Below are 26,446 nucleotides of genomic sequence, written 5' to 3' on the forward strand. Positions count from 1 at the left end.
TAAATTTGTGCTTTATTCAAAGACACTTTATATAAAATATCATCGATGCACATTCATTAAAAAATACAAATAAATAATATTTGCATGAAACCCTTATCTCAGACAAAAAAAAAAAAAAACTTCATTTTATATATATATTACTTTTTACAAAACATAGATACGTCCTAATTAAGGAATATATGTATATTACTTGGAACAAACTTTAGCCATTATTCACATCATCATTCAGTGAAATGTAGTAATACCTATAATAAAAACAATGACAATAATTACTTATCCTGTGCATAGAATTACATACTGTATATGTGATGTATATTTTATTTAATTCTGTTCTGTATTTTTGGGCTAAGTTTAAACATCTTTTATTGTTTTGTTTTTCAGACCGTCACATTTTTTTTGTGCTAATTGTCTGTAGAGAAACGCACCGATCCTTCCCACGACGAATTCCTCAAATATGAAAATGTAGTTCATAATTACGCATAATAATAATAATAGAAGCATATATAATCCATGAAACAGCCTATCCCATATACATAACTCTATTCCCTTGTTTTTTGTACCCCCACACTGAATTATCTTTTTAAGTCTTTTTTAATTTTATTTATATTATTCTATTCACTAACTGCATAAAGTTTTAGGAATCAGTTAGTTTCAGTTGGTTGCTCGGTGAGAATTAGGTTCGCTAGTATGTCCGGTTTTACTAACTATTTTGCATAATCTCCAGGTGCGTTGCAAAGACATTTCACAGCGTATATGAACGTAGGTCTATGTATGTCACAAATAAACCTCTTGAATCTTGAAATACATGAGGTAGCTAATTACACTATACAGCAATTCTTCAAATGTAGTCTACAGCCTAATCATAACTTTCAAGTCAGATGCTGGAGAGCTATTCATGATATTATTATTTAGATCATTGTTATTCATACAGTATTTACCTTCAGTCCAGTGAAGACGGCTGATGAAACTCAAAACTCTGCTGGTTTGGTTTCCTCATGTGGGGCTTCAGTGTGAGAGCAGGAAGCCACACGTCATCATCTCTCTCTCTCACACACACACACACACACACACACACACACACACACACACACACACACACACACACACACACACACACACACACACACACACACACACACACACACACACACACACACACACACACACACACACCCATTCAACAAGTTTCTAACTGAAGAAAATAATTATTCTTCATTGAACATGAATGGTCTTCAAAAATAATAAAACAATAAAATGAAAACAAAACAATTAAAATGAATCAAATTGAATAGTGTACAACATTTAAAAGTCAGAGGCAAAATAAATACTTGCATAAATAAAATAAACTGACATAAATAAATGGGTCAATAAAATAAAAAAATTAAAAGGGTAAAAAGGTATTGTAATTCCATGCAAGGTTAAAAAAAAAAAAAAAACGGATTGAAAACAACATTGCAAACATTCTTTGACATTTTAAAAAGAACCTTGCACCAGTCAGGGGTCAGTTTGAAAAGTGGAGTGCGTTTTATTGGTTCGTTATTAAAATATACATGACGTTGGCCCCTTCACAGTAAGCATTAGCAGCAGATTGGAACAGACGCCTCCCACCCTGAATATGAATACCTTATTTTTTTTATTATTATTATAATATGCACTTTACACAACCGGTTGTGGATTTGTCGGATTATTCACCGTTAATAACTCAACCAGAAAATGATGATTAACTTCTCTAAATTTACCTAAAGTTCCATATTGTTTATATAAACACAGAACACTTGGGTGGAAACTGTCATTGAATATTGATGAATATCTTCAGCGCTGACATTTTCAAGTTTTCTAGACATTATTCTGATTATTATTATTATTATTAGAGACCTTAAAACAAAACTATAGAAGAGTGTGTGCTACTGACTTTATACACAACTAGACAGCGTGCGTGTGTGTGTGTATATACAGTACACACGAGGGGTTGTACATTGACAGGCGTGTACATTATTTGCTGCAAACATAACATTTAAAGCACTTTACCCTCCATCTTTTCATCACTTCATCTTTTCCCCTCCTCCACTTGACACTTTCCCATCTTATTCGTCAACATTCCATTGAGAAGTCATTAATACCCGACAATGTAAGGATTCCGTCTTGCACTTTCATTTTCCTCAGGACGAAAACAAAAAAACAAAACAAAAAAAATAAATTAAAAAAAAATATTCCAAAAATCACAATCAGAAGCCGAAGAGCAAAAGGAATTAAAAATACAGAAATAAGAAGAAAAGAAAAAAACGCAGACTCAGCAAAAATTGGAGATTTGGGATCGTTCAAAGGATCCACGGTGCCATTTCATCTTTGTTGAGTCTTTCGTCGTTGATTTTTCATTTTATTTAATCCCTTCCGCACCCCAATTTTTTTATTTGTATTTATTTTTTTAACTTGTACATTCTGCGGACACTTCTCTTGGTTTTCCATCTAGAGTTTACATTCTTCCTAGATTCCTCGACGGTTGAACAAACTAAACAAATATGAAAAAAGCCACACAAAAATAAACAAAAACACCAAAATGGCTTCAGTCAGCGTCACCTTCACACAAGAAGCACAATTCAGAAAAAAAAATAAAATTAAAAAAACACTATCAAATGAGGATTCAGGCACAGAACAAAATCAATCAGCATCAGGCGCTTGACGCTCGCCCGAGGACGGTGCTCTGCTTTTCCAGGGCGACGACGAAAGAAGAAAAGGAGGAAGATTGTTTTGTACAAAAAAAAAAAAAAAAAGAAAAACGTGAAAATAAACAAAACAAACTTCACCAGACGGAGGTTAAATAAGTGTGAAAACGCACTGTAAACATCCAAACTTTTCTCTACGACCCAGAATTTGAACATTTTGGGAAAAAGAAAAAAAAAAAAAAAAAAAAAAGTAAAAGTCCGACCTGATACCAATCAGTGTATTCTTTCTTTTTTTTTTTTTTTTTTTTTTTTCAAGTACCAATTTTGTAGGCTTTTTTTTGGGGGGGCGTCATTTTATTTCCATTGTCCTCAAACCCCGAATGATATGCTACAGCGCATGCGAATTATTCTATTCTGCAAATTATTCTCAAATAATTAAAAACGGCGCTTTCAAGTCTCAGCTCGGAGGTGGAAAATCCGGGTTCAGGAAGTAGGAGATTCCCCTCCAGCATTTAGACTCGACCCTAAATCGTCATAAACCAGCAACAAAAATGAGAAACAGACGAGTTGAAGTGCTTCCCGTCTCAACTCGGTAATCAGCCATGGGCGGAAAATCCGGGTTCGGGGGGGGGGGTGAAAATTCCACTCCGGGATTTTCAGTCAACCGTTCCAATTGGAGCACTAATTCGCATACACGGTCATAAACGGCGAATGACAATCACGAGACAGACTATTTCAGGTAATCCCTGTCTCAAATCGTGAAAAGGAAGAGGCAGAAGATCCGGGTGCAGAGAGTCCGGGATTTTAACTCCACCATAAGCATGAAAGGTCACAAACTGAGAATCAGAATTATGAACGGACGAGTTGAAGTACTTCACGTCAGTTATAGGCGGAGCTGGGAAACCACTGTAAAAGCAAAACAAAAACAAACAAAAAGTAAAAATAATCCACTCCGGGATTTTCTTCCAATCGTGCTAATTAGCATATTAGCCCGGATCAGCGCCCGTCTGGAGCAAAATCATGGAAATTATCGCGGGGATTTATTTTCCGGACCTGGACCTTTCCCCCGGCGGTTGGCCATTACGCCCTCCAAGATGGCCGCCGGCGCTACACCGTACCGTCTCGGCACCAAAGTGCATTGTCGCGGTTTTGGTCCCTTTTTTTTTTTTTTTTTTTTTTTTAAACTCCCCAAGAGACTGCAAAGAGCTAAGTGCGTCCCTTCTCCTCCATCACTCCTTCTTTTCTTCCTTTGTTTCCTCCTCTCCCTCCTCCGTTACCCCGCCCCAGTCCTGTCCCACCACCACCTCCCCCTCCACCTCTTCACAAAAATGGCTTCACTGTCATTTTCTGAGGTCCGTTTTTCGACAACGTGTAAACAAAACAAAAATCCTTGCGCACTATATACAAAGAAAATATTTCACAAAATAATAATTTAAACCATTATATACAGACACATAAAAAAATAAAATAAAATAAAAAATAAATCTGAAGGCAAAAACGTGAGGTTTAACTGGTTAGTGTGATTGTTTGACAATTCCTCAGTCATGCTACCGTGGCTTCTCTCCCAAATTCACACAGGTTGTCCCCCTACTTTATTTTAGGAAGCAGCATGCGGGTATTGTGCGTCTAACTCTTTTATTTCCAGCTCTGATCGGGGCGAGTGGGTTTGTACAGCGAAGCGGATGCGGAACCTGAACCCTGACCCCGCGACCGGGACCACACTGGACCCCATAAAAAAGCTCCACACACGATGCTACACGGTCATATTTGTGCTCGAGTCTAGATTAAACCGTTTACTTTTTTAATATATATATAAATTATTTGGCCTCGCTGATTTAAATACGAGGGAGAAAAATCAGATGGGTATCAGATAATGGGTTTTTATTTGCAACGAATTAAAAACCTTTTATCTGATACCCATTATTTTATATATATATATATATATATATATATATATAATATCAATAATAATTGTTTAATTTATAATTTATAATTGAATATTTTATATCATTTTATATGATTTAAATATTATATATATTATTGAGTATTTATGTCTCGAGTGTGATCCCAGCCTCTGGAGCCTGTGTTGATATTCTATTTAGATTGATTTCAGAATGAAAAAAAAAAAAAAAATCCTCTTAATAGTTCTGTGTCGATTGATCCAAACGGCCTCTCCCGATTGGCTAATCCTTCCCCTCTAGCTCCACCGCCCTGTATCCGGTCTAACCAATGATGGAGCTGCGTCTCGTCAGGTCCACGTTGCTGGCGCTCAGTCCCCGGCAGTCTGACAGGCCCGAGTTGGCGTCCTGGTAAGAGAAATTCAATCGTGTTGAGGTTGACATGTAAGCGACATCTTTCTTTTTAATATGTAAGGGATGACGAGTAACATTGGATAAAAGTACACTTCAATGATCCTGGCGGGCAAATTAAGGTGCCGATAGAAGTAAGAAGTACACAGAAAAGTGCTGAAAGTAAAGAAAAAAGTTCTAAAAATAAAAATGAAATAAATCTCTACTGTAAACGCTCTAACGCACTAAGGGTCAGTTTGGTGGATGCAGACTTGAGTCTTTGTTTAAAAAGAAAATATTTCCAAAAGAAAGATGAGAGCTGATCGAGGTCAAAGTGAAGGTTTAAATCAAATATTTGGATTAATGGGCGTGGCCTCCAGGTCGACCTTGACAACAGAGGAAATGGACGATCTGGACCAACTAGTCCTCCATCACCTCAGTCTAGGACTTCCTAGTCTACAACTAATTCATCCTAAATTAAACAACGTCTCAGAAAGGAATTAAATTCTGGATTAATTTCAGTAGGGTTATATTACTTCCTGTGATCGCGTCTGACCCAAACTTGTCGCATGAGTTGAAAAATTTGAACGCATCCCCGAGCTGAGATCGGAAGAGGAAGCTCGGAACCGCGGCGCGTGGCTGCGGCTTTTTGTGTGCTGAATCCTACTCTCCATCAGAATCGATGCGGCTTTCGTTTTCTTCTTGTCGTATTCCCTGTAAAGCGTGATCCTAATTTAGATTAAATCCCCGTCTGCGAAACCGCCCAGATGAAAACTAATAACGCCAATATGGGCAGGTGGCAGTTACACAAAAGTTAAACACACATAGTAAAGAGCAGCAGTTTGGCAATATTTTCGGACGATAGTAGTAGTAATAATAATATAGTAATAAATATATAGCTGCAAGCAGCAATGCACGGGGTCTGGGTTAATCACAGTTTTCCGAATTTCCTGTGAAACGCAGCATCACTTCCTATCGAGCCAAATTACAATTTTACGAGTTCCTACGGAACGCAGCATCGGCTCCCTCTTGTCTCAACCCAGCACAGGGCTGGACCCCTAATAATAATAGTAATAATAGTATTAATAATAATAATGGCGTACCGGTGTCGTCTCCTCTGTGCTCTTGTTGAGGAAGTTGAGCGAGCTGGCTCTCTTCATCCTGCAGACGATCCAAGAAGTAAAAAAAAAAAGAAAAAAAAAGATGAATATATGTTTATATTGGGAAAGCAGCTGCATATCATAGCAGATATCTGGCAGAAGAGCTGATAAATATGTGGAAAAATGGGGGAAATATATTAATATCAGTTGAGTTAAGGTATGGCGCCCGAGTTATAGATGCTTAAAAACTACAATAACCCTTGTTTTGTTCAGCCAGTTTTAGCGTTTATTTTCTTGTATAATTTTTTATCCTTTTTTTTTTTCCTCTGTTGTAATGTTATCCTATCTTTATCACATTGTCTTTAAAAAAACGTGTGTTTCGTTATTTTTTTTGGTTTTCCTGTTTGTGTGTTTCTATTGTGCTGTGCTAAAAACTTTAATATTCTATAAAAAGAAATAAAAACAACGACCACAAATAAATGGGTTATGAAGTTGATTAAGGTAAAATAATCAATTCAAAGTGTCATGTTAAGCTTAATCTACAGCCTGCTCCTTCATGGGGTAAGAAAAAGAAAAAGGTTAATGAGAGATGAGTAAAATGAATCAAAATTTAATATTTTTATTGTGTTCTCTACGACATTGTATTACTAAAAGGCTAATTTCAAATCATAATTACTCACTGCTGTTACACATTGAGAGTTAATGTGCTTGTCATTGTCATTTTAAGCTCAGTATTTCTGGAATTTAAATGTAATTGGTACAGTAAAGTAAATAAATGGGCATATTACTCCTCTCACCCTGGGTTCCGGGGCTCCTGGGGGCCGCTCCCCTGCAGCTTCTTCACCAGCATCTCGCTGCTCCTCCGCAGGGCGTCGCGGATCTTTCCGAAGGAGCCGCTGCGACGCAGGGAGCCGTTCCCGTCCTGAGACGGTAAAGACAGAACGTTAAAAAAAAGAATCGTTTGAAAACCGTTGAGTATGAGCATTTCCCGGTGTACAGGGGGAACTAAAGGTTCATTCTCTCACTTTCCATAGGTTTAATGACAGATCACACACACAGGGCCAGACATTTCTCTTAATCTAATTCATAAAAACAATTATTTAATTATTATTTTATGAATAAGAAAAATAAAACAACAATAGATAGACAAGTATAATGAACACAATGTAAATAATGTTCTATTAAAAAAAAGTAAAGAAAATCAACAATAGTAATGAAATCAATTCCACCAATATAATCACTCACTCACTCACTCACTCACTCACACTCACACACACACACACACACACACACACACACACACACACACACACACACACACACACACACACACACACACACACACACACACACACCTTTCTTTAAAACAAATGCATATCATTAAGTATGAACTGACCCCATTCCACTCGGCCGAGTCGTCGCCCTCGCAGTCCCCCCGCTGGCCCCCCGCCCCGTTGACGCCGTCCTTGCTCTGTCGCCTGTCGCTCCCCCCTGTGGACCCCCCATCCTTCAGCAGCTCCACCACCTTGCTCTGGTTGATGGCGTCGATGCCCTTTTGGGAAAGAGAGACGGGCACACAGACAGGGGAAAGAAAGGAGAAAATGAACGGACGTTATCAAACTGTTTCCTCGGCGTACGATCCAACTAAAAGTTATTTATCGCAGAGGGGAAATGTGGAAAAAAAGGAAAAAGATAAATGGTTCAGCAGCTCCATGGTTACCACTTGTCTCGTAACAGGTCCATACATTTCTTCCACATGGTTTCAGAGTTCGGTAAACCCAAGTGGACAAGAACCCATTGCTGGATCGTCCACGGGGGGGGGGGAGCTCTGACCACCAGTCACAGGCTAGTTCCTCAGAGGGCCCACAAACAAACCTTGCGCGAGATCCCGACACGAAAGGCCCCGAAACGTGTCGCTGGGAAACTCCCAACGCGACGCACGTTTCCAGTTGCAGTCCCGTGCGTTGCAGCAAGAACGTCTCATCAATCTTATAGTGCTCATATTTTATTTATTTTTATCCCTTATATTAAGAAACATATCCCCCGCTTATCATGGAGGCAGAATTTGACAAGTCTGTAGCGATTGCCGGAGAACAAATTTTTAGAAAGCCCTCCTCTTCTCCTCTGATATCGATTCAGTTATTTGTTGTTATATTTTTTTATCCTGTACGATAAGTACGAGATGACACGTTGGTGTTTGTTTGCAATTGTTGCGGCCGTTGAGGATGGGACGTCGTGGGGGCGGGCCTCAACGCAGAGCGTCCTCTACCTGTTTGCGTGTCTTGGTGGCGCACTCCTCCAGCGTTTCGGCCGCCTCCAGCTTGCCCTGCCGGCGGTACAGCGCCCCTAGGCTCTTCAGGGTGGTATTGACGGTCGGGCTGCGGGGATCAAAACGGCAACAAGAGAACTCATCCTCTTGTCGATTTTTCAGGGGAAAACCCACTCGATTGGGTCGCGGGATTCGGGGAAAAAAGGCCCCTCACCTGTCCACCTTGCAGGCCTTGTACCAGCTCCCGTATTCCACGTACGGGACCGAGTCCTTACGCTTGTCCTGAGAGGAAAGAAAAAGAAACCCATTAAAAACCCCTCCTCCGTCCACCGTCCCTCCATCCATCTTGTCCGGCCTTTGTGTTGCTCTGACTAAAGGGCCGTCTGGCTACTTGGCCGTTTGCCAGCTGGGTTTTAGTCGGGACAACCAACCTTGCTCTCCTCCCGCTCCTCCGCATGCATCCAGATGGGCTTGTTGTCGTCTGCAAGGTGAGGACACACGGAGATGCGTTTAGAAGAGGTCGGCCCAGGAGAAAACAAGAGGCCACAACGCCTCTCATCCAAAAATAAAGGATGGAATTAAAGCAATAACGGACCAAATGCAGGCTACAACATACAGCCACAGCGTTTAAACCACAATTAATAATCACTAATACTGTGAAGCTCCCCTCGTGCTGCCAAAACAACTCTGACTAAGACAGCTCTAAGTTTTAATAGTTTGTTTTTTTTAAATATATATATAATGATTATTTGTTACTATTTGCAGAGCATTTGGATTTTATTGTAATAGCAGAACAGTTAATTTCTGGATATTTGAATATCATGATAGTTTACCTTTAAAGTTTAAAATACAGGCTGATAATGTGTTTGTAATAAAAACAATAAGCCAAGGCTGTTGGACCTTTAATGACGCGTCAAATTCATTTTTGCGCTATAGAATTGCTTCAAGAGCGACTTTGGTTGATTATCTTCAATGTGGTGGAGCTACTTTAGTGAAGCTTCCTACTTTCATCAATGACAATTATTTGGATTTAATCTAATCTAAAATCATCAAGGGGTGATCAGTTAGAACTGGACAATCTGCGACAAACAGCGACCCCTAGAGGAAGCCACAGGAAACAACACCACCATTGCCGAACGCGACCCTCCTCCGAGAGGCTTCTTCACCTTCGTGGCAGAAAGGTCGTAGCTGAATATCCACTTAATTATTCTGCTTTTCCAAACTAAAAATGAATCCAGTTTCGGGGACGTGAGCGGTGTGGGTCAGGGGGCCGGGCGTGAGGGGTTTATTGACGGTTCTGGGTGCAAGGGGCGCTTTCCTTCATAAACATAGAGTCCGGACAGGACCGGACTACCTGTTTGGAGAGCTCGCAACCTCCGCAGCCATTGAGGGACTACTGAGTGGAATTACATTGACTTTAAAACATCCCGAGAAGAAACAAACACAATTGGATCGAGAGCATTACCGTGTGCGTGTCGGCGGAGCCCCGCCCGGTGTCCTCGTCTTGCCAAATGGCTCCGGTGTTGTTTGCGTGAGCGCGGGAGGTTTTAACGGACTCAGGCATTAAGAGCATTAACACGGTGAGATGGATTAATGCTCTGGCCTCACGGAGATAAACGAAGCACGGACCACCGGGAACCAACGGCAACGACGAAATCGCCACGGCGACAGACAGAACGCTGGATCCGCAGTGAGGCCAGACACCAAGAGTTAAAAATGACGTATAGCTCTCCTGTTCCCTCAGACCTTGGATTCCGAGCCGTAGCATTTTGGCGTAGCAGCCATTGTTCTTTACTATGATGGATTTATTTTGAGGAAAATTAATCGAAAGCGTCAGGATTAGAATAATTTTACACACGCGAGCCTAAATGAACACATCAACCTAAATTATTAAAAAACAGCCCCATGTCGTTTATTTCTCGTAACGTGGCAGAATATAATGACTGTGGATTTTTTTTCGTGTCACTATGAGCGGAACATTGACAGATTGTCCTGCCGGGCTTCCGTCCCACACCTCAACGTAAACGTACTCCTTATCGTGGTGTAAACAGGCAACAATCACAGTATCGATGTTCGTTTTGGGGAGACTCACTGTTGACAGATCCAAACTCCTTCTCGTGAGCCCGGGTCAGGATTTCCTTGTACAGCGCCTCGGCGTCCTTGAACTTCCCCTGCTTCAGGTAGCACGTGGCCTTGAGACCCAAATTCAAAACTATTTAAAACCATCGAGCGATAAAGATCAGAATTACATATTAAAGGCAAATCGATAGACAATTTGACTTTCTATTGCCTTGAAGAGGATTTGGACCACATGGAAAATATATATATTGCCGTGTGAAAAAGAAGATTTGAATTCAGAGATAAGATGTAAAATTTTAAGAAAAAAAAGTGTGAATTCTGATTCTGATTTTTGGGAAAGAAAAAAATCTGAATTCTGACTTGGAAATCATTTTTTCATAATATCATAATTCAATAAAGTCCCAAATCCTCCTTCGTATTAGAAAATTAGTTTGAAATATAAATTTGTATTTTACCTGTATTTAAATATTCAGTAGTAAGAAAAAGGCTTGTGTTGAATTCAGAAAGGGAAATATAACCATAATGTTATATAACCATCAATTAATTATTACAATTTTGCTCTCATAACGTGGCGCGTTCATCATAAAACACATTAAAATGTGTTTTAATACTGATGATAATGATAAAAGAATCGATATAATAATAAAACAATAAAAAAACCTTAAAATCCGGTTTCTATAAAATAAATTAACAAAAAGCACTAAAATAAACGTAAAACAAACATAAACAACTTAAATAATTTTTTTATGTGTACAATGACACTTACAATTAAAAATAAAATAAACCTTAAATCAAACACTAAACCTAATAATAAACAATAAAAATGTGACAAATATACAAGAAATCTGATGATCACCAACAAATATGAACCTTAAAAATAAATAAAAGTTTTTTTTGTTTAACATGAAAATGTGTTCGTACCTGATGTCATTCAGATTACACAGTGATATGGAGGCTTATAAGGAACCAATCTAAACACTGATGATGTCATTATTCTACAGCCATTACACTGTGCAATCAGCATTAACTATGATGAGTAAACAACAAGTTGTCTATTGCTCCTTTAATACTGAAATGTGGTCATGGAAAGAAAAATTCCAAAGTGATTCAATCCTATTAATTTTTTCGACTTTTTCGACTACTTTTAAGGTTTAAATTGGGCCGCTCACCAGGTTGTTCTTGGTCTTGGCCACGTTGGGGTCGTCGGCTCCCAGCTTGGACTCGTAGATCTCCAGCGCCCGGCGGTAGTAGTACTCCACCTCCTCGTACTTCCCCTGGTTCTGGCACAGCAGCGCCAGGTTGTTGAGCTGCTTGGCCACGTCTGGGTGGAACTTCCCCAAAACCTGAAGAAACCGTGTATATATACAAATATATATGTGTTGCGTGTGTCGGCCAGTGTTTACATCTAAATAATCCCACGGCACTACACCACTGTCCTGTTTACAAACACCTAGCATTAACACACATTATTATTATTATTATTATTATATTATTATTATTATTATTATTATTATTACTTACTGATTGCGTTGCAAGACTCGCAAACGATTCCATACTCAAAATAATTTACATTGTTCACCATTCGGGAATTTGCCCTTCGCTCACCGCGCATTACACCCAACGAACCAACCGTCGGAAAATCAAACTACTCTTTATTACCGAATGACTCGATAAGGACCTAATCTAAAAAAAGGGGGTCGAACCTTTCATAACGATACAGTATATCCACACTTTCGGAGTGTAACCTGTTCTGCTGGGGCTGCTATTCCTTCTGGAATAGATTTATTATTACTGCCTTGCAAATTTAGATACTGCAACACAAAGGCTAATTTCCATTGTTTATACATTATTTTAAGTGGAATTTGGAACATTTTCACGGCACACCTGGCGAGGCAGTGAAAATGAGACATCCCACCCTTGGTCCCTCCTATATCAGTACACAGATATTCAAACGAGCTCCTGTGAATCCCCTAGTTACACCCTAACAGAGTTGCGGTCGTGATATTGTAGTTTTTAATAATCCTTATTTAGTCTTAAACCTCTACGAGGGCTGGGGATCCAAATTCGAAACGTTATGTACAGGCTGAATTGCGACTGAGTTGACCGGAGAGCATCGAGAGTCAAAACATATTCCATGGTATTTCATGCCACATTCTGATCCCTAAAAGGTTATAAAGAGCCACAAATAAATTTACAAAAGGTTTGCACGAAAACAGTAAAATCAGAGTCATACATAAAATATACATTTTATAACCAACAATATCCGCTTCCAGGCCGTTTCGCTGTGTATATCCCAGTAAAAGCATAACCAAATCATTTATGCCTACCGTACATGTGTTTAATTCTGGTTTTATTTCATTTCGCTTCCCTCGAGCCAAACGTCCTCCATCCACGGAATGAAAGTGACTCTTCTCTTTTATTCCGTGCAAGGTTTTAAAAAAGGCCAAAATAACATGAGGATGAGGTGTGGTACCTTCTCTCGGATCTCCAGCGCCCTCTTGCACAGCGGCTCAGCCTCCTTGTACTTGCCCCTCTTCCCGTAGAGCACGGCCAGGTTGTTGAGCGTGGCTGCCACGGCCGGGTGGTCCTTCCCCAGGGTCTTCTCTCTGATGGCCAGGGCGTCGTTCAGGAGGTGGGCCGCCTCCTTGTACTTGTTCTGGTCCCTGTGGAGGTTTTAGAGGTGGTGGTGTTAAAAAATTTAAATAATAATAATAATTTTTTTTTTACATAATCAAATAATTAAATAAATAGGAAAAAATGTAAAAAAAAAAAACAACACAAAATGTTTAATTAGCTTTGTGACTAAAACCGCAAAATTGTGTTTCATGTTAGCAATTTCATTAATTATTATATAGTTCAGTGGGTAATTGTCCTTTAAGATCTTAATGTTTTTAGCCTCGCTAGGATGCTGTAGTCCCCATCCAAAATTGGGTCGACGGAACATTTAGAGTGGAGTGCGGGCGGGGTGTGTACGTCCACTTCTTCTAAAAATCTCGTGTGATCCTTCAGCTGGAGTCAGTTTCCCCCAACAACCCAACCAGACTGCATACCAAACGTTTGATTCTCAGGTAAAGACCTAAGTAGGGGTTAACGTAAAGCCAAAATAGCCCCCGAGACGGTGAGGTCGCGTATCCCTCCGAAGGGCGTTATTTTGCGACAATGACCGGCTGCCTGCACATTATCCCGCTGCTGCTGATTGCCGCTGCTGACCAATCAAGAGTGGAGTAATAATAACCCCCGACCTGTAGACCAGGGCCAGGATGTTGAGCATGGTGGCCACGTCTGGGTGGTCGTGGCCGGACGTCTTCTCCAGGTCCTCCAGCGCCTGCTTGCACAGCGGCACTGCCACCTCGTAGCGCCCCTGCGACGCGTACTGGATCACCAGGTTGTGGAGAGTCCGCAGGCGGGCCGGGATCTCATACCCACCCTGCTGGGCGGCGGCCTCCCCACTGGGCTGGGCTGAGGACGGAGGAAGAGGAGAGAGGGAGGGAAGAGGGGGGTGGAGGGAGGGAAGGGGGAGAGGAAGGAAGAGGGGAAGGGAGGAGAGGATCAAGGGAGGGTGGGAGGTAGGGGAAGGAGTGAGGGAAGAAGGGGAGGGAGGGAGGGGTGGAGAGAGAAAGAGGTAGGATGGTGGAAAGGGGGGAGGGAGGAAATAAGAAGGCAGAAAGGAAGAAAGGAGGGAGTGTAGGAAGGAACAAAGAAAGGAATAGAGGGAGGGAAGGAGAAGAGGGAAGTGAAGAGAGGGAGATGGAAGGGAGGGAGGAGGGAGAAAGGTGGACGGGGGAACGAAAGAAGGCATGGGAGGAGGGAGGAAAAGAGAGATGGATAAAGGAAAGGAAAGGAGAAAAGGGGAAGGGCAAGAAGGAAGGCAGCAAGGGAGAGAGTGGATGGAACAAAAAGGAGCGAAGGGGAGAAAGAGGAGAGGAAAGAGAGGAGGAGAGAAAGAAACAACAATGAAATAAGAGACAATTTTCATCCATTTTTTCCTCCCTCCCTCCCTCACTCACTCCGTCATCTCACCTGGTCCCTGGTCGTCATCATTGGGGAACAGGTCGTCCAGGCTGTCCTTGGAGTTGTCCCCTCCTCCTCCCCCGCCCTTCTCCTCCGAGGGGGAGCAGGAGGAGGCGTCGTCGTCGAACCTCCTGATCTGGTTCATGAACTCCAGGTGCTTCTTCTCCTCCTCCAGCGTGGCCACGCTCTGCTCGCTGCGCTGCAGCTTGTGCTGCGTCGCCGCCAGCTCGTCGCGCAGCCACTGGTTCTCCTGGCAGAGCCGCCGCACCTGGGCGCGCAGCTTCTGCTTCTCCGACTCCACGGCGCTCAGGTGGCTGGACAGCGCCACGATCACCTGGGAAAAGGGCGGGGGTGGGGTGGGGTTGGTGTTCAGGGCCGGTCTTCAAAAAGCTCTGACGCAAACCTGACTGGAGCCCGGGGAAATTGGAATCAGTTGATTGGAACAGACTATTTTTAACTGGGGATGGAGGGGAGGATGGAGGGGGGGTCGGCAAGAAGACCAGACCTTTGGTTACAGGGTCTGGTCTCTAAGGGTCTTTAAGAGATTTTGAGGCAAACCTGATTGGAGCTGTACAATTTAATTCATTGACTGGAACCGACAATTTTTACCTGGGGTCGACCTGGGGATGGAGGGATGGATGGGGGGATGGAGGGATGGATGGTTTGGCTGGAAGACCAGATTGCTTAGAGGTCTGGTCTTCAAGGGTCAGACACGAACCCGAGGGAATTGGAACGATCTAATTAAAAATCTCCATCCATCCCTCGCGTCCACCAGTAAACTATCGACATTGCGGTCCTATTGTTTCTCCGTCCCCACCTGGGCCTCTCCCAGCCCCAGTTCGATGGCCTCCAGGCTCTTGCGCAGGAGGCCGGACTTCTCCTGGGCGGCGGGGGGCTGCGTGCGCTCCAGCAGGGAGCCCAGCAGCTGGGCGTGCTCCCCGCGCAGCGTCTCCAGGCCCTGGATCACCGCCTTGGTGTTGAGCACAATCTCGTCCTGGCTCAGCCGCTCCAGGGCCTCCTCGCGTGGGTACACCATGGTGGACATCGCCCCCGGCTTCACACTCTCTGGAGGATGGATATGAGGTTATATGAGATATGTGATCAAGACCCAACGACGGGAGGACGGGTGTCAGAGGAGAGAGAGAGAGACAAAAAAAATATATATACACATTTTTGAAATATTTTGTATATTTTTTGGGCAATTTTCTTCTCCTTTCTCATTTATTTTTGAATTTTTTTTTTATAATAAAAAAATACAATAAACAGTTAACTGTACACGATAGAAATATGGCAATATACACTAAACCTTATGATAAACAACAAATACAACCTACAATTAACAAAAAAATATTAATAAATGAAAAACAGAAATGTGATGATTAAATATAAGCCACATTGCACATTCTCTAACGGTGCTCACGTCTTGTAAATAAAACAACACTGAACTTTAAATATTAATCATTTTTCCGGGGACCGCCCAAAATGTCTGCAAAGACCCCCTGGGGTACCCCTGACCCCATGTTGAGAACCACCGAGCCTGGTAATAGTGTAAAGTGAAAATATTTCAGGGGGTGGTTCTGGGATGCCAGAACCCACTCCCACTGTGGAGCCTCGTGGAGGTGTGGTGCGGTCTATAATTCAAGATGGCCGCCCACTTGAAACACCCCGCTGGCACTGGGGGTGCTGGCCGCAGCTGAGTCGCCAGCTAAGCCTTTTGTAGCCGTTTTAAGGAGATTTATGACGGCACCGCCCTAGGTTTTTTGGCTAGACTGAACTCCTGTGTGTAGAGCAGCTTTTATTATAAGGACGAGGGATTTAACATCAGATCCTGTGTAGTATTATCATTATTGTATTAAAGACACCCACTGTAAGTGCACCAATGCCAGGAAGGAACCAAACACTAACTTAATATAAGCTTTGTATGTCCGTTTTTATCTGATTAGGGTTACTGTTGTTGTTTTTCCGCTATTTCATTATTGGTGTTCTCTGTTCGCTGTCTGGCCAATTTCTCTACCTGGCAATGTAAAATGCTACCGTGGATTTAAAATGTTGATAAAAGGCTTGGAACGCTGAATTTATTTCTAACTGGGATGATACTGATTTTTACAAAAAGACATAAATATAGAATGAAAATATACTTAAACTTGCCAAAATAAAAAGGTATTTTTCAAATTTTCCCAATATCTTTTAATATTTTTATTCTATCGCTTTATTATTATTTTGCTAATGTTCTGATGCGAGCCGCTGTGACACTGCAAATCCCCCCGGGGGCTAAATAATGGTTCTCTCTCTATGCATCCATCCATCCATCCATCTCTCACTCTCTCTAAATGTATCCATCTATATGGATCTTTCCGTCTATCCACCCCTCTATCTATCGGTCTATTTATCTACATCTACTGTATTTATCTATCTACATGGACCTACCTATCTATCTATCCATCTATCCATCCATCCATCTACATGTATCTATCTATAATAATCATTATCTCCCAAACTAGAGTAAAGATAAATTCATTCTAGACCAATTCTTATCAGATTGGGATTGCTGGCTCTGATGCGTCATCAAACTGAGGGTCAGTGATAGGGAAACATGAATCCACACCGAAGCCTTCGTCATAATCTGAAGCCACGGGAACCAAAACACAGACGCTGGTGGTGCAGCATCGTGACTCTCTCTCGCTCTCTCATAAATATGTAGGTACAGCGACAGATAGATAAATAGATATGTAGATAGATAGATAGATAGATGGACAAGTAAAGCTAGCCTTAATCCTAAACATAGAAAAAACCTAAACATTGCTGTTAGAATATATACAGCATCACTCTCTCTACCTCCCTCTCTCTCTCCCCCCCATTGACTCCTGTCCCCCCCCCCCCCTCCTCTCCCCCACCCATCCATTGACTGCAATGCACCAATATGCACGCTTTTCCATCATCCACCCCCAAACCTGTCCTTTCTGTCACCTCAACAGAAGGAATGGACACCTGGGACGGACCGTCTGCACCCATTGTCCAGCGCCCCCACCCTCCTCCTCCACCTCTATGCGAAACGACGGGGGCGACGCTCGGATCAATCAAGGTGACCGAAAGGATCAAAGACAACGCAATTTATACCTCCACCCCCACCTCCACCCACCAGATGGCTTTGTGATGCAGGTTTTTCCATTAAATTAAACATCGATTCATATTGTTCAGGGGTCTGTTTTTTTTGGGGGGGGGGGTTTACTACCACCACCATGGTGAGTGTTTGTAAACAGAGGCTAGGCCCGCATCCAGAGAGCAGCTTACCCGGATAAAAACTCTCCACACGGAGGATTAACTGATGCAAAGAGGAGATCAATTTTACATTATTATAATTCATATACTATAATTTTTATTATAATAATTATCTGTATTGTTTTTAATTGCATCAGATTACGAAATACTATTGACAATTCAGCACTGACGTACTCCAACATTGATGGTACATATTTACTATTATTATAATTATTATCATATTTTTATTATTTTGTTCTATATTATTATTTTTAAAGGCACCGTCGTTAAATTGGAGTCACAACAATGGACCGGTCTCACGATTTGGTCCCGCATCAAAACAGACAAACAGGTGCAAAAGACGATGTAATAATGTAAGATTATTAAAAAATTTAAAAAATATATATATTTATATATATATATATATATAACGATTAATAAGAAAAATAAAGGAAAACAAATGGGAACAAACGGAGCGAGCGGCAGGAGCTCAACACACCCCGGTTGTCCGCGTTGATAAACACGGTCGGATCCTCACCGCAGCTGCGTCGGCTTCTCCCTTCACCGGACGGAGGACGTGAGCGAGGCGAGGCGCGTCCCCCCTCAAAAAGTAAAAACAAAACACCCCCAAAAATATACCAAAAACGTAACTGCGAGAGAGTTACTTAAAGCCGCGACAACACTCTTTTTAGAAAGCGATCATCGCGGCGACGAGACACGCCGTGCGTGTGTGTGTGTGTGTGTGTGTGTTTGACAGCCGAGAGCCGAAAATGGCTGCGGCTCGCCGCGACCCGCCGCCGGCGACGCGCGGCTCGGTGACGTCACGCGGCGCAGGCGGAAGCGGAAGCGGCAGCGGGGGCGCAGCTCGGCCCGTGCCCGCTAGGGGCCGCTCGAGGGAGGGGCGAGAGAAATAAACAAAAAGCAGAAGCAGAAACCCGACTCAATGGAAATCAACGGGAGAACAGCGTCGGCTTTTCGCTGGAAACACACAAGTATAAACAGAGAAATAAGCATTGAATATAGAATGTCTTGATTTTAGAAAATATTTTTCCCCCATGAATAAAATATTACACACACATTATTTTGTTGTTATTTAATTGACTTGGCTGATTTCTACTCGGAAATTGTATAATTCTGCTCAATAAAAGTGGACTGCAAAAAATTAAAACAATAACTGAGAATTGATTTGGACAATTTTGTTGACTTCCTCTGATCTGAGAAGCCTTTTACTCAAACGTTTTTTTATCTTGTTTTGATTATTAATCTTGCTTGTATAAAATTGAGTAAGGTCTCGATATGGCACCATACCTGCCTATAATTGTACTTCATGGTATTTTAAAGTATAAAAGTTGACTGTTTTTGAAACCTTTTAAATTCCAAAATTTGGCGCCCCGACAAAGCACGAGAGGACCCCAGGACTAAATAAAAAACAGGAACATTTCTTTTTATTTTATTAAAAAAACAAAAACCAAACAATGAGCATTTGCACTTTTCATTCCACACGTGTTTGATTGACAACTGAAATCATGAAAAAAGCAGTACTACAAAACATGTGGAAAAAAATAAAAATAAATAAATACAATACAGTATAACAAGAACTATTCCGATATGTACACGCATGATAGTTTATTACTGTTTATATCATTAAAGGCAAAAAGGCAAAAAAGCTGAAGACTGCTGAACCGATGGCGTATGTGCAAAATACTGTTTCCTGTCCTGTCCACAAGCTGAGGATGTGCCACACACCGCGCTTTTAGGCAAAAAAAACAAAACAAAAAAAAACAAAAACTAAAATCAAACAAAAGCAAAAGAGGCGGCGAATGTACAAGCTTTTTTGTAATGGAAACGGCCTCACAAGGGTCCCCAAAATTTGGAGGCTAAGCTCGCGGCTTCGGGGGAAAAAAAAAAGTGTGTGAGAGGAAAAAAAAAAAAAAAAAAGGTTTCTTATTGATCAGCGGAGGAGATCATTGATTGGTCGTCAACTGGCTCCGCAGCTGAAGAAACGTCGTAACAGCGCTAACAAACACCAGGTTGCCACACACACACACACACACACACACACACACACACACACACACACACACACAAACTAGTTCAAGATCTAGAACATCTAGATCTAAGGAAAACGTACGGAAGGAATTTTACTTTAGACTTTACGGAATAATCACTACGACCCCCCCCCCCCGGGTGGATAAACACTGATATCGCTCCAATTCAAACATCGAACAATTTGGCAGTGATTTATTTTTTTTCCCCTTGGATTTTTTTGGAGGGTTTCGAGAAAAGAAATCTAGAAAATAATATTAAAAAAAAAAACAACCAAGTAATCCTTCTCGTATTCACAACACAGCAGAAGGCGTGGACACGCTGGATTCACAGTTCGACAATAACCAGGCCAACGACGCTACAAGGCAAAGAGCATTTTTAAGCATTGTAAGAGGTTTTTTTTTGTTTTGTTTGTTTGTTTGTTTGTTTGTTTGTTTTTCAAGAAGGCAAAAGTTGCATCCAACGATAAACAGGTCGTTTTGGAAAACCAGAGGTGAAAGATGAAATCAGAGGAGAAATATGAAGAGGTTGCTTTTTTTTTTTTGTAATTCATTTGAATAACAATGACCCATTAAAAAAAACATCGTTGCTTCATATTTGTGTCGAAAAATCTGGACCATAATTCTCATTGTGTGAAGCAGCCCTCACTTCAAACGCCTGATCTCCGAAATAATGAAAACATAAACCACCACGCTGTACAATATACATTTCGGGAACAAGATCAGACCTGGCGGAGACGGGGCGTCGGCCAAGCCCTTGACAATTTTGGATTTGCCACCTGTAACTTGCTGCTTCGCGACCACCAGGTTACGATTATTTTATTCAGGAAAATTTTTTAATTTTAATTTTCTTTCAAAATGTAAAATGTTAACTCTTCAAACCTTTCCGATTTGTTTCCAATTAATTTTTTCATTGTATATTTTCAAAAGGTTCAGGCAATTTTCAAAAATTTCAAGCAATTTTCAAACTCTTTAAAGAAATATTCAACATTTTCAAGCAATTTTCAAAATTGGCGGTAGAATTTAAGAACGTACTGTTTAAAAAAACAGCTCACTGACTGTCACCTCTCACACAACCGTGTGGAAAGATTAACTGCACTCTTTTCACGATGGCACCCCTAAGATACATTTTAGGATCTTTCACCAAATAATTGCTCTCACTTCTCGGCAACCGGTTATGAACTTTAAAAAAAAAAAAAAAAAAAAAAAAAAGATAAAGCAGAATTTGTTTTCACTGAATATAAATTTTTTTTTATAACGATTATGGAGAAAAAGCTTTTTTTTTTTGTGTCTCAGAACTGTGCGTTTGCAGATTTACACACTATTTACGGTTGCATCTATTTTAACGCCAATCTAATTTTTTTTGGATAAAGACGAATCGATTCTCAGACGACTTCCCAGAATGCATCTGCTGGGTAAACACACGGTAAACATATCACTGGTCCAATCTGATATTGATCACATTAACAACAAAATACACGCACACGCAGGCTTGCACACACACACACACACACACACACACACACACGCTACCAACACCTTAAAGAAAAGACCAATTTGCAATTTCCTGTCAAGTGGAAGAACATTAGAAAAATTTAGTTGGTTTTTCTTTTTCATATATTTAGATTTTTGGATTTGAGTTTTCCCAAACACAGTACGTTTAGTTTACGAAGTCCAAGTCTGACCGCGCACGCACGCACGCACACACACTACAGACTCCCAAACAACTTAGACACAGTAGCAGTGGTGGGAGACTTGGGTCAAAAACCTGCCGCCAATTTCGCTCCAAAGAAGGTCCGCCTGGCCCCGGTGGCTCATTTTAGGGGGTGGGGGTGGGGGTGGGGTGTTGGTGCGGCGGGGGTGGGGCGGGCGGGGTTAATGACGTTGTGCTTTATCGTGCAGAGGGTGGATTTGGGGTCTCGCTCGCTCTGACGGCGTAGAGCTGCACATTCTAGATGCAGGCGTCGAGACGGGGCCGGAGCCGGAGGCGTGTCGCCTTTTCGGGGGGTCGCTCCCGGTCGGACCGCGGGCGCCTCGTTCGTTGGCGGAAGAGGAAAGGAGGAGGAGGAGGAGGAGGAGGCGTGCATAGAAAAGAAGAAGAGAAACCGCCACCCAGGCCCCTGCTGCAAAATTGGTGAAGTCTTCAGAAAGACGGCGCTTTGCATTTATGTTACGCGTCCGCAACACGCCGTTAAAGGGAAGGCTGTGCCAGACACCGCACACACACGTACACACGCACGCACACGCACACACACACACACACACACACACACACACACCTCCCCTTTAAACGCTATTGAGCCAAAGAACAGTTCGTCCAAAAATACTTTCCTCTGACGACTAAAATGAAAGCCCTTAAATTAAAGCGAACAGACGGGAAACGCCGACAGGGGGCGTCGGCTGTCTCCCGGATTTCTCCAGGGGAGCGACGGACGCCGCCGGTTTTGTTTTCGCCGAAAAACCGAAGGAGGCCGGCGTCTCCTCCTCCGACCGGCTCACGCGACGCTGAAAACTGCTGTCGGGTTCCATAGACTGGAGGTTAAAGTTGGCTAGCAGTTAGCAGACAACCTTTAGGACTTAGTGGATTGGATCAAGGTCAAAGGTTTGAGTCAAAGGTCAGGGGTCAGGGTGTTCATATGCTTTCAGGTTTCGTAGAACAGAGGTTAAAGTTGGCTAGCAGTTAGTTGACAATCTTTTAGGATTAGTTGATTAGATTCAAGGTCAAAGGTCAGCAGTCAAACCTCAGGCAAAGTCAATGGTTAAGCTGCTCATGGTTCATTGGTTCAAGGTCAAAGGCCTCGTGCCAGAGGTTTGAGTCGAAGGTCAGGGGTCAAAGCGTCCGAGATGCTCAAGCTGTTAGGTTTCATAGAATGGAAGATAAATTTGGCTCGTAGTTAGCAAGCATTTTATTTGCAGTTAGTGGATGGGTTCAAGGTCAAAATATGAGACGGTCAAGCTGTTCATGCCGTTGGCTTCCATGGAACGGCGGTTGACGTGCTGTGAGCCCCTGACGAACACACACACACACACACACACACACACACACACACACACACACACACAGACACACGTGCAAAGGTTAAAGTGACTAGTAGTCATACTGCACCCACCCAAACACCACCCTCCTCCTCCTCCTCCATCCATCTTGAAGAACAAGAAGAACACTGTAGCAAAATAACAAAGCGAACAAACAAACAAACAAAGAGCGGTCGCACGATGCGGTCGGAGCGGGGAGGCGCGCTCCCGCGTGCGTGTGGGGCGTGGCCGGGCGGAGGCGCCCCCGCCCCCCTAGGAGGGCGGCTTGGTGTAGCCGAACAGTCCCACGGGGAGGTACTTGACGTGGGTGGACCACTGCGCCGCCAGCTGGAAGAACTTGACGTCGTTCCACTCCACGCCATCGATGGACACTGGGGAAAAAAACCCCCACAAAAATAAATTAAAAAAATAAATAAATAAAAACAAAGCAACTGAGTTTTAAAACAAACCAGGAAGAGGGAAGCTGAGTTCAGTCAAATCCCTTTCCATCCATCTTGAATCGACCGAGCAAATCCATTTCCAGATTCATTATCGAGGGCGCAAATGACGCCTGGCACCAAAATAAAAGCTCCCGATGAGCTCCATCCTTCAAGGGGTAAAAGAACGAGGTCATCGCGCTTTTATTTTGAAAAAGATTTGAAAACGTTCAATTAAATTGGGTTTGGTGCAAAAAAAAACAAGAAAAGGGACAAAGTCTACTCAGTTTGGTGCTCGTTTTTCACACAATTATCCTAAAAATAGTAACTCACTTAAGCCTCACCTCAGTAAAAGTGGTTCATAGAAGCTGCCGTTAATGGGATCATTACATTACATTTACATTTAGTCATTTAGCAGACGCTTTTATCCAAAGCGACTTACAATTGCTCAAACACCGACGGACGCAGCCATCAGGAGCAATTAGGGGTTAAGTGTCTTGCTCAAGGACACTACAGCATGCTAGCAGGAGGAGCCTGGGATTGAACCAGCAACCTTTAGACCACTAGACCACCAGCTCTACCGCCTGAGCTACCATCCCCGCAATCAATCAATCTAAAGTTTGTTTTTACTCTCCTGTAAAATTTGGGAAAATGTGGATTTAACCGGACGTGAAGAGCTGCTGGCACAGCACCGAGAAAGGGGAAAAAAAAAATGGCGCCGGAACCGGATCACGTTCCGGCCTAAAACCGCGCGCGGTTTGGGAAACTTCTATTTTTCGGGGCAATATTTCAGAGCGCTGTGTTTCGGGAACCTTTCAGGATGGTCTGCTGCTGCTTGGCCGAGCAGATGAGGCGGCTGATGCCCTCGATGACCTGGCTCTTGGAGTCCACGTCCTTCTCCTTGGGCTTCTTCCCCAGGAAGATGGTGGGAACTACGGAGGGGGAGGGAGGAGGAGGGGAGGGAGCACCGGTCCGTCATCCATGGCAACGCTTCTTATTATTAGAAATATCATTGCGGAAAGCAATCAAATAAATAATGAGTTAATATAGAGGCAAGGAGAAGAGAAAATGTAAATAGACCCAGATCTCACATGAGGCTAAGTTAGTGCGGTGGGGCCAAATTGTTCCTATTGACGAGTTGTCATGGAAGCACATGAAATAGATAAATACTTAATTCACCCCTGGAGGGAAATTGCGATATTACAACAGGTCACATCAAAACAATAGGCAACAATATTATTATTAGTATTATAATTATTATTATTAATAACAATAATAATAATAATAATAACAATAATAATAATAATAATAAAGTAAAAAGTTCAAAAAATAAAATAATGCAAAATGCAAGAAAACTAATGATTAACTACAAAAAAGTAAACACTGTACAATAAAAACATAAATACATAAATAAATACAATAAAACTCTGTATCCACAAAAATAAGAAAATATAAGAAATAATAAATAATACATTTAGATTTACAAAAAAGACAAATTAAACAAATAACAGGTAAAAAAAACCCTCAGATCAAATGAATAGGTTGCTTTGGACTCACCTTTCTTGTTCTTCTCCTTGGTGACCACGGTCATGGCCATGGTTCCCACGGTGGCCTGCGGGTCGCTGCTGCTGCCGCCGCCACCGCCCGGCAGCCGGCTGACCTGCAGCGAGCGGAAAGCGCTCTTCAGCGTGTTCTTGCAGCCCGTGTCGCGCCGCTCGCCCTCGCGCCGCTTGTCGGCCAGCGAGGCCAGCCAGTAGTCCACCTGCAGGCCGATGGCGTCCATGCCGTGGGACATGCTGGGACTCCTGGGGACAGGAAGTGGCGGGAGAACGAGGATCGCGTTTAAAAACGCCGGCAGGTTTGTTTGTTTCTTCCCCCCGATTGTTAATTCTCAGATTCTAACAATTTCAAGGTTTGAAGTTAAATCAAGGAGTCTAAATTCTACTGTGATGACTAAGGTTTTTTTTTTTTTTTGTTTGTTTCAATTAAATAGTTTCATAAAGATATGTTATTAAAATCAATTCATGTATTAATTCATCGTTTAGTGAATGATACAGAAGATAAGGAACTAAAAAAAAAATTGCATTCTAAATCGAAATTTGACTATTTTCCCAAATCGTTCGGCCCAACACAAAATTCAATTGCAGTACCACGTGTTGAGGTGATGGGGGCGCTATAGTGACCAATAACAGAACAGATTTTTATTTTTTTAAATTGATTTACTTTATCGCTTCTATTTAAACAAACCTCCTGCGCTTATCATGGCAGCTGAATTTGATGATTGGTGAAGCTTACTAAATCAAAATTTTAGAAATATATAAAAAAACTGTACTCCCCGTCTTTCCAGAGCGATTCAGTCTCTTTATCTGTTTCTTTTTCTCCAAGACGATAAGTACAAGACGACACATTCCTCAACATTTTGTTTCGTTTGATTGTTGCGGTCGTTTGTCGGCCGCGGATGTGATTCCACGAAAGCGGATCACATTTGCCCTCTGCCGCCCCCCCCCCCCCCCTGTTGGCCGTCCGGTGTACGACACCCAGGGGACCGTCGGCGTGCACGTCTCGAATGGACAACCAGACTCAACCGGAACTGAGTATTCTGCCGGCGGTTAAAAATAAAAATGGAGGAAATCAAAGCGCTTATGTTTCACAGCGGCTTCAAAAACACTGACGCGGCGGATCTGGGGGCTGCAGCAAAACCTGAGACGGACTCGCTGTGCTCTTTCTCAAAATTCGAGAGGTGTAGCAGAGAGAGAGAGAGAGAGAGAGAGAGAGAGGGGAGAAGGGGACGAGGTAAAGGTAAGTATTGGAGGATTCGGCTGGACTGTGAGAGTGATGGATGACACCGTCAGAGGATAGGGAGACTAATACCAAGAGACCTCCGAAACAGGAAGCTTTCCCCACACAGGCATTTGGGGCGTTTGGGAACGCTGGTAAACACAGCCAGACTGATCAAGCAGAGGACAAATCAAGTGTGTTTATATTGAACAAATTCCAAGTGGTTTTTCGTTTGTTTGATCAAATAGTTGCTGGCTGAGCGATGACAAAAATAATTAAGAAATATAGCTGCAGGCAGCAATACACAGGGTCCAGGTGAGTCGCAAACCACAATTTTCCGAGTTCCCATGGAACACAGCATCAGTTCAAGCAAATTTTCAGAGTTTAGTGTCGTCTCGAGCAACCAGTACACACCAATGGGGTCAACACCACACACCTTGCTCCATGCCAAAGCCCCCCCCCCCCCCCCCCCCCACGTTTTTTCTCAAATTCCTGCTCCAAAT

The 26,446-nt window shown here is 42.4% G+C and overlaps 2 protein-coding genes across 2 annotated transcripts in view; both read right to left on the reverse strand.

Annotated features, from left to right (window-relative positions):
- Window positions 1-4,831: 4,831 nt before the first annotated feature.
- Window positions 4,832-15,455, reverse strand: klc2 (kinesin light chain 2; the record flags this gene model as incomplete). The annotated part of the gene is made up of 13 exons (XM_080023639.1): window positions 4,832-4,969; window positions 6,055-6,112; window positions 6,849-6,973; window positions 7,448-7,603; window positions 8,321-8,429; window positions 8,535-8,602; window positions 8,752-8,801; window positions 10,413-10,512; window positions 11,569-11,742; window positions 12,873-13,062; window positions 13,642-13,858; window positions 14,420-14,744; window positions 15,228-15,455. The coding sequence occupies 13 exons, from the start codon at window positions 15,453-15,455 to the stop codon at window positions 4,886-4,888; spliced, it is 1,884 nt and encodes a 627-aa protein (XP_079879765.1). The 3' UTR covers window positions 4,832-4,885.
- Window positions 15,456-22,886: 7,431 nt separating this feature from the next.
- Window positions 22,887-26,446, reverse strand: part of pacs1 (phosphofurin acidic cluster sorting protein 1) — a gene marked incomplete at its 5' end in the record, with an annotated part of 55,060 nt that continues 51,500 nt past the window's right edge. The window contains 3 exons of the mRNA XM_080023629.1: window positions 22,887-23,120; window positions 23,978-24,097; window positions 24,723-24,970. Coding sequence (XP_079879755.1) covers window positions 23,002-23,120; window positions 23,978-24,097; window positions 24,723-24,970 — 487 coding nt within the window. The 3' untranslated portion in view covers window positions 22,887-23,001. The remainder of the gene's footprint in view (window positions 23,121-23,977; window positions 24,098-24,722; window positions 24,971-26,446) is intronic.

This window comes from Zeus faber (genome assembly GCF_960531495.2).
Source record: "Zeus faber genome assembly, chromosome: 22".
Classification (NCBI taxonomy): Eukaryota; Metazoa; Chordata; class Actinopteri; order Zeiformes; family Zeidae; genus Zeus; species Zeus faber.